This window comes from Anarhichas minor, unplaced genomic scaffold (genome assembly GCF_050575085.1).
Source record: "Anarhichas minor isolate MPS153535 unplaced genomic scaffold, ASM5057508v1 ptg000040l, whole genome shotgun sequence".
Lineage (NCBI taxonomy): Eukaryota > Metazoa > Chordata > Actinopteri > Perciformes > Anarhichadidae > Anarhichas > Anarhichas minor.
This window is the reverse complement of record NW_027466486.1, coordinates 3,568,244-3,581,142: the sequence shown is the minus strand read 5'-3', so window position 1 is coordinate 3,581,142 and position 12,899 is coordinate 3,568,244. Positions and strand designations below refer to the sequence as shown.

Genomic DNA, 12,899 nt, shown 5'->3' with positions numbered 1-12,899 from the left:
AATTGAATGCCATCGAGAAGAGGAGGGTCTTCAGCAGCGACGTAAAGGTTTCCAGGTCTGAGCAGCTCTTACATGAAGAGTAGGAAAGCTCTTCCAGAGATTAAGGGCAGCCGCCGCAAAGGATCGGCCGCCTCTATTTCTGTCCCTGAATCTCGTAACATCAAAGAGCACCTGGTTGGTCGACCTCAATGTAAAAGCATCAATTTTATATATTCAAGGAAAGCAATGGACCTTGGTGAATTTTCACACTTCAAGATTTATTTGGATAGAACTGCAGGTCATTTGTTTGGTATAAATGATAAAGCAGCATCTCCACACAGCCCCAAAAACACAAACATCATGTCACTCTCTCCTCTTCATCGCCCTGAGGAAACGGTCAATAAACTATAATTGTGTAATTGACTGAATTACCCATAATGACCATGTGTGATTCCTGACATATTCAACTTAATTGCCTTTGCTTAGGATTCATCACTTGCAGCTACCGGTGGTTGTGGCGGGGCGTTTAGGTGTGTTAGCGGCTGCATTAGTGCCGTGTGTGCAGAGGGTTAACGACAGATGAATGGATCGAGCTGGTTTGCAGGGCTCCCCTTCCTCCCCCTCCTCACACTCTATTAGGGTGAATTAGCAGGACGTTTTTGATGAAATTGCCGTGGCAACCAGATGCTTCATCGCTAATCATAATGTATCAAGGGAGATTGCAAGGGCATTTTGAATAAAAGCAAAGGATCAAATCTTTAAATTGCTTTGTAAGCAAACATATTAAATAGCCAGCTGCAATTTCGGCAAATATAATTTCACATTCGGACGTTAAATTCCATCAGTGTCTGGTTTTTTTTTTCAACCAAATAGCATTACTGTGTATTTATGTTTTTGACATTGGCTGTCCCCGACTCTGTCTCTTGCTGGAATCTCGTTGTCTCTGGACGATCTCATTCATATTTATTCATCTGAATTTATTGTTAGAAAGGTGACTTCACCTCTGGAGGATCTCTGGAGAAATGTGCGCCCCCTTTCCTGCATTTTATCCCTCCCACCTCATCTTTCAACCTCTTTGTTTTTCTCCCATCCACCCTGCCACGTCTCTGTGGTTGTATAAGATGATAATCAAAGCTGTTTCCTCAGGTTCCCAATATTAAATCCCGTTCTCCCTCTCCGTCCCTCTTCCTCCCTCATTCGTCCACTCTTATCTCCCTGTATGCAGACTTGTTGCTTGTCCTCCCTCGCTCATGGCTTTTATTTTATTTTCTTTCTCATTTTGCCCACTCTGTTGTTGCCCTTTTTAAAAGCTTTAAGCTTTCAAGTTTGTTTGATTTCAAAATACCTTCTGGCCGAGGTTCTGGGAATATAAAGGCGCCATGGCAACCCAGGCAGCGCAGCGCGAAGAAGGCTTAAAGCTTCTGACGTTATATTCGAATGCAGGTGGAAGCACAAGGCACTGTAGGGCAAAGCTCTGGTTCAGTTGCTGTTATTCATAAGAATGAGACAGCCATACATCTATTGCAATGTCTCACCCATTTGTTTACTTGTTCGTCCATCTTCGTCATTTGTCCGTCCCTTCATCCTTGCATTCGGTCAATTCTTTCTTTATTTACACCCATCTGTTTTTCCTCACAGCTAGCCAGCAAGCAAGCAGTTCGGCCTCTTTGGAAAAACAAGCTGTTTCTGCTGCTGTCTCCAATGCTAACCTTATCGATAGGTAGCAATGCATGATTCATCCAGCAATGCTTAAAAATGTTTACTGCAGTGAAACTGATTGAATTTTTATTCCTGTGCAAATGTGATTATGATTTCACCAGTAAGGAGACCTACACACATTTATTTTCATCATATGATTTTTCTGTTCCGAATGAATGTTAAGTTGATAAAGTTATTAGTTGACTTCCTGTGTATAGGTAAAAGCTGATTTAACTTGAGAAAAAAAACAGATTCTTTCGTATTTGCAAAAATACAAATGTGCGTGTATATACAGGAAGGCTTTCAAGGTTCCACCTGCTTTTCAAAACAAAGGCGTTTGGTCATGTTGTGCCAGAATAAATGTGATGAATGATGACATAGTGTTGAGTTTGAAAATGGAGGACTGGTACAACCAAAGTAGCGTTTCAAGATGTCTGCATCTGAAACAAAACAACAAGCATCACCGTTCCAACACAATACGCAAATTTGGCAGGCAGATTAAATGGATCAAATTGCAGAAAAAAAGGGATGGCGACAATCTTTGTCTGCTCTCTGTCCTCTGCTCCTGGCTGTGGTTGATCAGTCGGCTCTTTGGCTCAGGACGGTTCCTCTCGTTAACTGTGGTCTGGTGATTTGTGTGTGTGTGTGTGTGTGTGTGTGTTTATTGTCTTTGCTCTGCTGAGTGTTAATTGTTTTTGATGAGGGAAACTTATAATGATGGAAATGTTGAAATATTTACTGTTTTTATGGAAGAATTTGTCATTTACGTATAGCCATGTGGTAGTTTGAGTCTAGAGAGAGGAAAAGGAGAGACTCGGATCTCTTCAAGGTGTGATTCATTAAAGACTTATGGACCATCAGTTCAAGACTACAGACCACTATTCAGCCGGGATGCTACACGTAGTATTAATTCTATCAGCGCTGGGTGTCTGCAGGTGTTAAGACAGTGAGACAAAGGATTAACAACAACATCATACATCAGCCAGAGAGATGCATCACTTCTCGCTAGTGCAGCTACATACTGCACTAGCGAGAATGCGTCTCTTTCCTCTTCCAGTAGATCCTCCATCATCATCTCCGCGTTATAATTACCAGTCACCTCGCTTTTTATCCTCCTTTATTTCTCCACTCCCTCACATCCGCTTCTGACTTTCTCCCTCCATCACTGCCTCCTCTTCCCACTTGCCCCGTCACCTTTGTCTCTCTCCCTCTCTCTACTCCCTCTCTGCCATAAACCTTCGTTGCACGGACTTTTACCTTACTGTGCTGAAAAGCTGATAGCGGAGATAAATAACCACCTTTTCAGCTCAAATCCTCATTTCTCTCAGACTCCCTCATTCACTCACTTATCATCTCTCTTTCAGTCCATCAATCTCTCTATCTAGCCAGCCAGAAAGCCTTTTTTTGTGCCAGATTTCATTAGATTTGTGACTTTGGCCTGTCAGTCCTGTGTGTCTTATAAATCACTGCTATCTTTGTTGGGATGCATTCTCCTCTCTTCCCACCAGCATCCTTGTTTCTTTTCAAGGTCTCAACTAAGCAACAACAAAGGAAGTACCAAAAACACTGTGATATATAGATGTATATACATAATGGTTCAGCCTGCAATGTAAGGCACCCAGAACTGTTAATAAGCACAGCTGTGATGAGTCATTGAAAAGTGGACAATGCATCAATCCGTTTGGTGATGAGTGCAATCCAATTATCGATTCCTCATCCCTCACTGCTCTTGTTATCCAAGTTATTAACTGAATTTCTCTATCCTCACATCTCTCCCTTCCTCTAATCTATTCATTGCGCCATCACTCCTTCCTCTCACCTTCACCTGACTCCTCACCTTCTCCCTTATCTTTCACTCTCTTTTTCATCCTGTTCAGGTTTGTCTCCCCTTTTCTTCTGTCCTTCACCTCTTATTCCCACTTACAGATTCGTCCTCTAGATTTGTGATTCATTGTGTCTTTCTTGCTCTTTCTTATTCTGTGTGTCCAGGTTTGTGACGATCTACCGCGGCCCCAGCCACACCTACAAGGTCCAGCGATTGACTGAGTCGAGCAGCTACATCTTCAGAATACAGGCCATCAGCGATGCAGGGGAGGGTCCTTTCTCTGACACACTCACCTTCTGCACCACCAAGTCTGTACCACCTGCCCTCAAAGGTAAACTGACACAGGCAAAGTGTGCGTTTGTCTCATGGTTTGTGTGTGTTTTGATGACGCCAGTGCAGCTATCTGTAAATCCATCACACACGTTTGTGTATGAAAGTCCTTTCTTTGTTCTTATTAGCTAGTTTCAAACTGTAAAATAAGACCTTAAGTTAAGAAATGTCTTAGCGGGGTGAGACTTTAGCACTGTGTAAATTGATTGTCAGGAACCCTCTGTTGCACCGTCCAATCAAAAGAATGCTCTTCATAAACAGGAAGTCACAAGCCGTTCCATGACTTCCAAAAATTACTGTTTTAGGGCGGAATCAAATACATTAAGCTTAACTGCTAATCTTTTGTAAATGTAGGTATTATTTAGTTTGCTTATAAGAGCATACATGGACAAATGTGTGTTTTTCAGAGTTCATGTAGTTCTGAATGAGAGGGAAATATCAGATTCTGTTAACCTATTTTATGTTATTTGGTCATTTAGTGTGACGTTTTTAGCACAAAGCTAAAACGTTGAGTACTTGAGGGTATGTTGTTGTATTTGTGAAATTTACCTTTAATTTTTTCAAGTGTCAGGTCAAATGTGTCGACCATAATGCATATTTATAACTCTTTTACTCTAGAAGGGTCATACAGTGTATTGGCAACCTAACGTTAACTTCATCAGTCGAGTAAATTAGCAGTTAGCCTCCACCTGTCAGTGGGTGTAAATATTTAGTTTCAACCAATATCTACATAATAACAACTTTGTGTTGCGCAACCCAGTTTAATTTAGTATTTCATCAATCTCCAGCTATATTATAAGTAGACCAAGTTTCAACTTTTGAAGCGCTGTTGCATCTGGCTCCGGCAGTTTAGGAGTTACACTGAACAAAGAGGTGATACACTTAGAGGACAGGAAAAGGCAATCCATTAGTTCCTGTTTGGCTGTTGCTTGATTATCGCCTCCAGTATGTGGTCTTTGCTGTAAACTGAGAGGCTGTGGCTGATTATACCGACAGTAATCGCAGTGAGGAGTATCCTCACAGGTGATGTAAACGGAAAGTATTACGGGTTTGACTGTGATGCTGTGAATGTGCAGCACAGCATTGATGTATCCATTAAACAGGCAAATGACAGCCTCAGGGGTCCAAACAGCTTCTATAAAACTGTTCGCCTGGTGCTTGTGCACTGTCTGAACTGTTCTCTGCAAAGCCCCTTCTATTCACAACAAAAGCAGGATGAGTCGAGACAACTCAATGAACAGGTCCCTGGTTAAAGTTGAGTCAAATGTCTGCTGTATTCAGCAAAGCAATTCATGCAGTCAGAATTGGATTATTGTGGTCACTCAAGGATATTATTGCTTTGCCAAACTATTATAAAAATTGTCAAAAAGAATTATTGCCCGTGAATAATTGATTCACTTTGTTGTCGCTTATTTCCAGGATGATGAGCAGTACCTACTCAGTTTTGTCTAAACAGCTGTTAACAGGACTGCTCATTAGATTCTAAGGGGTGCTAGTCTTAATTGATGCGGCCGGCTGTGGCTCAGGGTAGGAGCGGTCACCCTTTAATCACTAGGTTGTTGGTACGATCCCCCGCCCCTCCTATACGCTTTACATCAGCCCACTGCTCCTAAATGCTTAGGTTGGTTTAAATACAAAGGTATTTTTTTCATATATGTAGTGTGTGTGACTATGAAAATTAAAGTTGAGGTATTTTAGGTTTAAATAGCTGGTTAGAAATTACTGCGGAAAGTCTGAGTAATTGGTTTATCTGGTATTACTTTTCTAACTATGAAACCCTGTCACGCGTTTGAAATCATGTTCTGGTGGCATTTATCCTGACAGCTCCCAGAGTGCACCAGCTAGAGGGGAACATGTGTGAGATCACATGGGAGACCATCGCACCAATGAGAGGAGATCCTGTGAGCTACGTGCTGCAGGTGCTGGTGGGACGCGAGTCAGAATACAAACAGGTTTGTCTCACACAGACTCACACACACACACACACACACACACTCGGTTCATTTGAGGATAGTGTTGAGAGCTCCTGTGTCTCTGTAGTCCAGAGCACACGCTTCAATAATTTGGTTCATTCTTAAAGTTGTGGAAGTGTGTACGACTACTGTGAGGATGTTCTGTAATCCTCCCCGAGGAGCAGACAAATTAACTTTGCATTGATGGGGAAGGCGTTACAGAGCACTCGACCGCCCACACACTGAGAGACAAATTTGCACATTGAAGAATGAAACACACACATACACGGTGTCTTCCCTGAGAGATAGAGAATTCTGAAATTGAAGGTAATTGCAGTGCCAGCAGTATTTATTGAATGGTTTTGAAGGATTTTAATGAGAATAACAACAGAAATAACTAAAAAAAACGTTTTTGGCTACACAAATATCAGATTGGGTGGCTGGCAGTTGGATAAATGAGCAGACTGGTGGACTCCAGACAAAGAAAGACATTTGTCTTCAGGGATGTTTCCTCTCCATTGTTCAATTAGTGAATGGTTGGAGGGAGGAACTGCTGATACTTACCAGCGAAGAAAACTGTGTGTGTGTGTGTGTGTGTGTGTGTGTGTGTGTGTGTGTGTGTGTGTGTGTGTGTGTGTGTGTGTGTGTGTGTGTGTGTGTGTGTGTGTGTGTGTGTGTGTGTGTGTGTGTGTGTGTGTGTGTGTGTGTGTGTGTGTGTGTGTGTGTGTGTGTGTGTGTGTGTGTGTGTGATGTGTATTGGCTCATTTCATTACGTGTACAAACATCCGCTGCCAATACAAATCTGTGCTGCTGCTTTTCAGACGTTTGTATGTTTCACTCGCCGTTTGTTTCTCCCTTTTGTGTAATCTCACGATGAATGAATGCACACACACACACACACACATGCATAATGCTGTTTTATTTTGCAAATTTAATTTATGAATAAAACAAACATTTGAAGGCATTTTTTCATTTAGATTATATTATAGATTTTCCATGACAAACAACAAGAAAGACGGCACAAGGACATAGCTGTGATGTGCACAAGCGTGACTACCTCCTCACAACCATTCCAGCATAGGCCTGAGAGGGTTTAATCTATCGTTCTGAGTATAAAGGGGGGGGGGGGGGGTTCAATTGCATTACCCTAAATCTTACACTTGGACAGTTATACCGAGTTCCACCAAAACAGAAGTTGGGCGAGCGAGGTACCCAGGTCTTACTCCCATCTTTTCTCTGCTGAACATTGCTACAGGAGGAGGAAAAGAGAATAACTTTATATATGTCTGAAACTATTCTCATCGGCTGCCTACATTCCTTTTTAACCATTTGTTTGGTCTCACATACAAAAAACAAATTCACTGTTCTTGCTCAGTGTCAAGTCAATTTAGTTTAATTAACCCAATATCACAAATTTGCCTCAAGGGGCTTTGCAGTCTGTTCAGCATACACGCTGAAATAGCAATGAAAGAAACCTCAGGTAGCAGAGAAGGCAACCCGTTTCCAGTACTAATATAATTGGTGCCTGTGTGGAGCAGAGTCAATGACCAGCGTCTACATTTATTTTTTTTTGATCATCGGCTTCTACAGGCTCGTACAGCTACAAGCCACTTCCAATGACTTTTCAGAATAGAATTATAACAGGTCTACATGTTGTGCTTCTTCAGTTACAAAATGAACAAGAAGTTGATTTATATTGAATTTGATACCGGGTCCTTTAGCTGTCATTGCATTATAATAGTATTGTCATTTTATGAGCCAGTCTCGGGAGTTATGTACGAGAAACGAGCAAATATAGATTCATCGTCTTCCCCGAGGACATTTCAACAATACAGACGGGCAGGTTTTATTTAACTAATACTCAAATCTGCACCCTTTTATATCTATTATATTTTTATAGTGAAGTGGTTTTCAAGTTTGGTTTATTTGTATAGATTTTGTGCACCATTATTACAGTCATTTTTTTATCCAAAGCGACTTACAATTGAGATTCTTCCACATTCATACGCAATTTTGGGGTTGAGTGTCTTGCTCAAGGACATGCGACTAGCGGAGCCGGAGCCGGGGATCGAACTGCTCTCCACTGAGCCACAGTCGTCCCAAATAGAAAATAATTAAGTTCCAATAAAATATGTCGATAAGCAAGAAGAAGTCAACAGAAAGTTCTTTATTTATTACTTCCCATAACGAGCAGCAGATAAAACTCTTAGCAGCACTTGAGTAGATGAGCGGTGAAAGTAACATTTCATCGGGAGAGGGACACAATCAGCCAGGTGTGGCAAATATTAAGCATGTTCGATAAAGGGAAAACACCACATTGAGGCATGAAAGTTCAGATTTGTACTTATATATATTTTTAAAACACTACAGTGTGGCCAGATGGCTAGATGTGTATGCCTGTAACTTGACCGGCACCAATTTCCTTTGTAAATGGGCACCTGCTGAGAGCTTCAACGTGTTTACACTATGAAAACAAGCCATCAGTTGTCACTGTGACCCAAGCAAGCATGCAGGTCTCTGTTCCAACGAATCACCAACCAACTGTGGCTGTTGAACTTTCTATCTATCTCTCTCCTCGCAGGTTTTTAAGGGAGAGGAGGGCATGTTCCAAATTTCTGGTCTCCAGGGCAACACAGACTATCGTTTCCGCGTGGGCGCCTGCCGCCGTTGCCAGGATACGTGCCAGGAACTCTGCGGACCGCTGAGCCCCTCCTCCTTGTTCACGCTGCGTCGCCAGGAGACGGCGTCATCGGGGGAGCCGTGCGCCGTCGAAGCGGGCAAAGGCGCGGGCCTGATCTCGAGCGACGAGCGCTTCGCGGCGCTTATTGTGTGCGTGTTCGCGGGGTTCTCCATCCTCATCGCCTGCTTGCTACAGTACTTCTTCATGAAGTGAGGGAATTTTAACTATAGGATAGAAAGAGAAAACAAAATCACAGAGAAACTTTTAAAAATACGTCTACGAAAGAACCGAATGAAATCAAAAAGAAACACTTGATGTACTTACGGCTATGTATGGTTGGTTTTTTTTTTGTCAGATTATCGATTCTGGCTTTCCTCACCTTGCTCCTGTTGTCTTCTGCCATCACTCAGTTTGGTGTCATTTCTCTCTACGTCTCTGTTGTCTTCGTGTCATTGTCCGTCTCATCTGTTAAGGATTTCTGTCGAGGTCTTAGTTGTACCTCGGTTGGGAAAGAAAACTGATAATCAAACCTTAAAATAGCTTTGAGCAAAGCAGTTGCTCCTCAGACTGACTTGCATGTTTTTATCGTGTATCTTTTTAAAACATATTTGATTAGAGAACGTGTATATTTCTTGACGGTCATTGCCTTACATTTGTTTTTGTTTTTCAATGTGTAAGTTTCTTCTTTTTTTTTTTTGCTGCAGTCTTTATTCATTTCAGCCATATTCCAATATAGGCCTACAAAGCTTTAGCCGTTCATACCTTATTATTCAGTTTTCTACTACTACAGACTGTCAGTCAATTCATATCGGCTAAGCTTTTAACATACAATCACTCACTCATTCAGCTACCAAAGTGATGCAATCCATGTGTGGTGTAAGATGCTGCTATCCTGTGATTTTATTATATCTAAGAAAGAATGGAAAACCAGTAATCTAATATATATATATACACAATATAAATATATATATATATATATATTATAACAAATATCTATGATGCTATAAAAGTGATGTAATATAAATGATGGCAATGTAAGGTCTGAAGTACAGTGTGAAAGGGGAGGAGTTTACTCTAGGTGCTTACAAACAGCAGCTCTGCGGTCAGTTAAGTAGCTCGAAGGAGCCCCTTTAACACTGGTCTCTGATCAGAATATGAAATGTTGGGCATGAACTGGCTCTAGCGTGTAGGAAGCCGGGCTGGGATTGTGATCGGCTGCAACTTAACAGGAAAGGGTTGGGCTCAGCATTTGATTGACCCCCTCGGACGGCCCTTCCGCATTCTACCATCTCAAGCACCATTGCTCCAGCCTATTTATCTGTAGCTTTAGTAGCGTTGAACCCGCTAGACCCAGAGGTGCTAACAGCCTGCCAGCTAGCCGCGCTTCTCAGAGCTCTGTGTGTTAACCAGGAAAGCCATTAGGAGTTAGCTTGAGCTTTACCCCCCCCCCCCCCCCCCTCCCTGGAATTTAGCCAGCCAGAGCAGTGCTGAAGCTGTAGTTTCTCCTTCCAGCTAGTCTGTGAATCGATACATTTGAAGACTCTTCTCCTCTTTTCTCCTCCCCTGCCCATAATGATCTGTAATTACTGTTTGCTCTGGCTGCTCTTCTCTTGCTTTCGATCCATCTCATTTTCCTGCCCATGCACTTCTCTCTCTCTCTCTCTCTCTCTTTTTTTCTCTCTCTCTCTCTCTCTCTTAAAAGGTGCTTTATTGACATGTAATCAGAGCAGTAGCAAGTCTGCGGTCTCTCCTCAGACGGACATTTCTCTGGAGACTTGAACTAATGTTCACTGACCAAACAAGCCTTTGACAGAACACAACTCAACAGAACAGGGCATTCTTAACACCCCCTGACCTCCCCGCCTGACTCCTGAACCCCCTTTCATCCCAACCCGAAAAAACAAAGCCAAGGTACAGCCCAATACATACCCTGATGATCCAAAGAAGTCACCCTAACCTGCTTGATTAATGTGTGACATGTCTACAATTGTCAGGTGGGATGCAGGGGAAGAAGGATTGGGTGGGAAGGGGGCTATGGAGCAGTGGCGGGGCAGTAGTTTAGCGCCGCCGGCCAGCTCTGATTGGCAGCCTGTAACGTACCTCAGGGATAAGGCCTTACAGAGGGGAGATCTAACCCTGTCATCCCCATCGCTGTCGTCATCCTATTAGCCTCTCCTTCCTCCGTTTCTCTCTGTCTTCCTCCCTCACTTCTATCTGTTCTTTCATTTTTTTTGACGCTGTATCTTGTCCTCTGTCAATGCTGTGCCTTGCTCCTGTATGTGTCGGTAAGCAAATTGGTTTACTAGCTCAACAAACCTTTGCCAAAGTTGATGGGAAAGTTAAGGTAGAGTTCTTTTCTAGGTTTTATTTATACTATATATTTGCATACAGTACTTTACATGCCAATTACAGTGCAATCTTCATTTATTTATTGTTTAAAGATTAAGAGACAAGTGTAGTTATATACTAATTTTTTTCCTTGTAGCATGTTTTTTTCTTTTTCTTTTTTTTTTAATTGACGTATGTTAGATTGTATGATTAAGGCCAGCATTCCTTATCTCAGTAACCCTTTAAGTATTTCTCTTACAGCTGTTGGGAACCTGTAGCTCATCAGTCCATGCATTGCAGTTATCATTGCCGTTTAAAAACATGTAACCAAATGTATTTTGTTTTTCATCTCCTGTTGCGGCCGTGCACAGCCGAGCAGTTCTTGTAATGCTTAGAGAGACATGTAGCAAAGCAAGGCCTTAGGGTCAGTTCAAGTCATCTGTATTGGGATAAACGTCGCTTCCTTTGGCTTTTTTTTTTCTGAGTAGTGTTATAATGAAGCTTCTGATATCTTTTTACTGTGTTATTGCCAAAGTGCAGGCTTCTCGTGTCCACTAGATGTTGCGTTTGCAGTCGTCTAAAAGGGTTCTGTGATGTTCTTCTGTAACGACACAGCATTACGATTATTATTGTTATTATTATTCTCTCAAAAGGAAAAAAAAAAAAAAACATTAACTTGATCTGTGATTATGCTTCTTTTCATATTATCTTTTATTATTTTGTTTTGTAAAGCAAAATGTGCCATTTTGAAATGTAGCCCCTTTCAAAGGACAGTTTTTAACACAACCTGATTTCACACTGAAAGGTAAAAAAAAAAAATAAATAAAAAAAAAAAGGCAAAAACAATCATACGGCGATTTCAGGCAGATGATGACAATAATAATTCTACCGATTCCTTGTTCAGGCTAGTGCTGGTATAGCAGTAGTTAGTATTTTGTATCCAGTATTTTGCTAAGAGATGATATACAGAGATATCTATAGAGCTATAGAATGAGATGGTAATACATTATGACTAACAGAGTTGAAGCACTTTTTTTTATGCCGAGCATTAGTCCTGATGAGGTTAATATGAGCGAGGGGGAACGCGAGGTCCATCGCTCTGTTCCAAACACTACTGCCAACGCCGTCTGTTACATTCATTGGCATTATTCTGTCGTTGGCGTCACTGTGACATTGGCATTACTGGAGCATGGTTCTGTGCCTTTTTAGATGGCACCCTGCTGCCTGTAGAATGCAAACTACGGCAACAAAGGAAGTACAGTTCATAGGGAGTACGGTTTTCCTTTCTCAGACGTGCTCTCGGTGTGTGCACCCAGCCTGTTGCTTGTAGTCGATATGTGAGGTGTCCTGTTTTGAAACCCTTCATGTAATGTCGCCCACTCACAGCCCCACCCCCCCTTATTCCCCATTTCAGGCCGTAAATGCTCCAACGGGAGAGCAGAGGTCTTTGTCCGAGCTCAGGCTAGTCACGTTAGTGTTGTATAGTCCGAGGTTAACACAGTGTTAACTGTTAAGGCTGTGTGTTCCTGGGCAGGGTACTCCCTTTATGTGCTTTTTTTTTTTTTTCAAATGCTGGTGATTTTAAAGAAGCCCCGCCCCTTCACCTTCACCTTGCAGCTCCTGCACATTTGGCTTGTATGTCAAGAATGAGACCTTTTTTTTTTTGTTTTTGCCCAGCAACCCCACGTCTGTGCCTTCTGATCAATTGATTTTCTTCTTTACTTTTTTTTTTTTTTTTGTACGTTTTAGAGTAAGTAGTAGAGAATTTTGACCGAGAATTTGGCGATTTGACAAACAGACGCTCACAGGTATTTAACTATTTTTTCAGCGAGACAAAAAAAGAAACGTATTTTTACCTCACGATTTAAAAACAAACATTCCAATGTTGTCATGGTCTACGAATTGAGAAAAAAAAAGAAATTCATGCATTTCTTCTTGTATTGTAAATGTTAGACATTTTCATATGCATTATATAAAAGAAACTGCCATATCAATTTTAATGTATAGATTTTTGCAAATACTACCCTATGTATGTAAGACGTAACTGTATCGGTAGCGTATATATAATATATTTATGCCCAATAAATGTTTTGATTTTCTTTTCTGA

The 12,899-nt window shown here is 41.6% G+C and overlaps 1 protein-coding gene across 1 annotated transcript in view; it reads left to right on the top strand.

Annotated features, from left to right (window-relative positions):
• The window catches only part of fndc3ba (fibronectin type III domain containing 3Ba), a 66,396-nt gene extending 53,497 nt beyond the window's left edge, over positions 1-12,899 (top strand). The window contains exons 24-26 of the mRNA XM_076108427.1: positions 3,667-3,833; positions 5,657-5,784; positions 8,366-12,899. Of these exons, the coding sequence (XP_075964542.1) occupies positions 3,667-3,833; positions 5,657-5,784; positions 8,366-8,677 (607 nt within the window). The 3' untranslated portion in view covers positions 8,678-12,899. The remainder of the gene's footprint in view (positions 1-3,666; positions 3,834-5,656; positions 5,785-8,365) is intronic.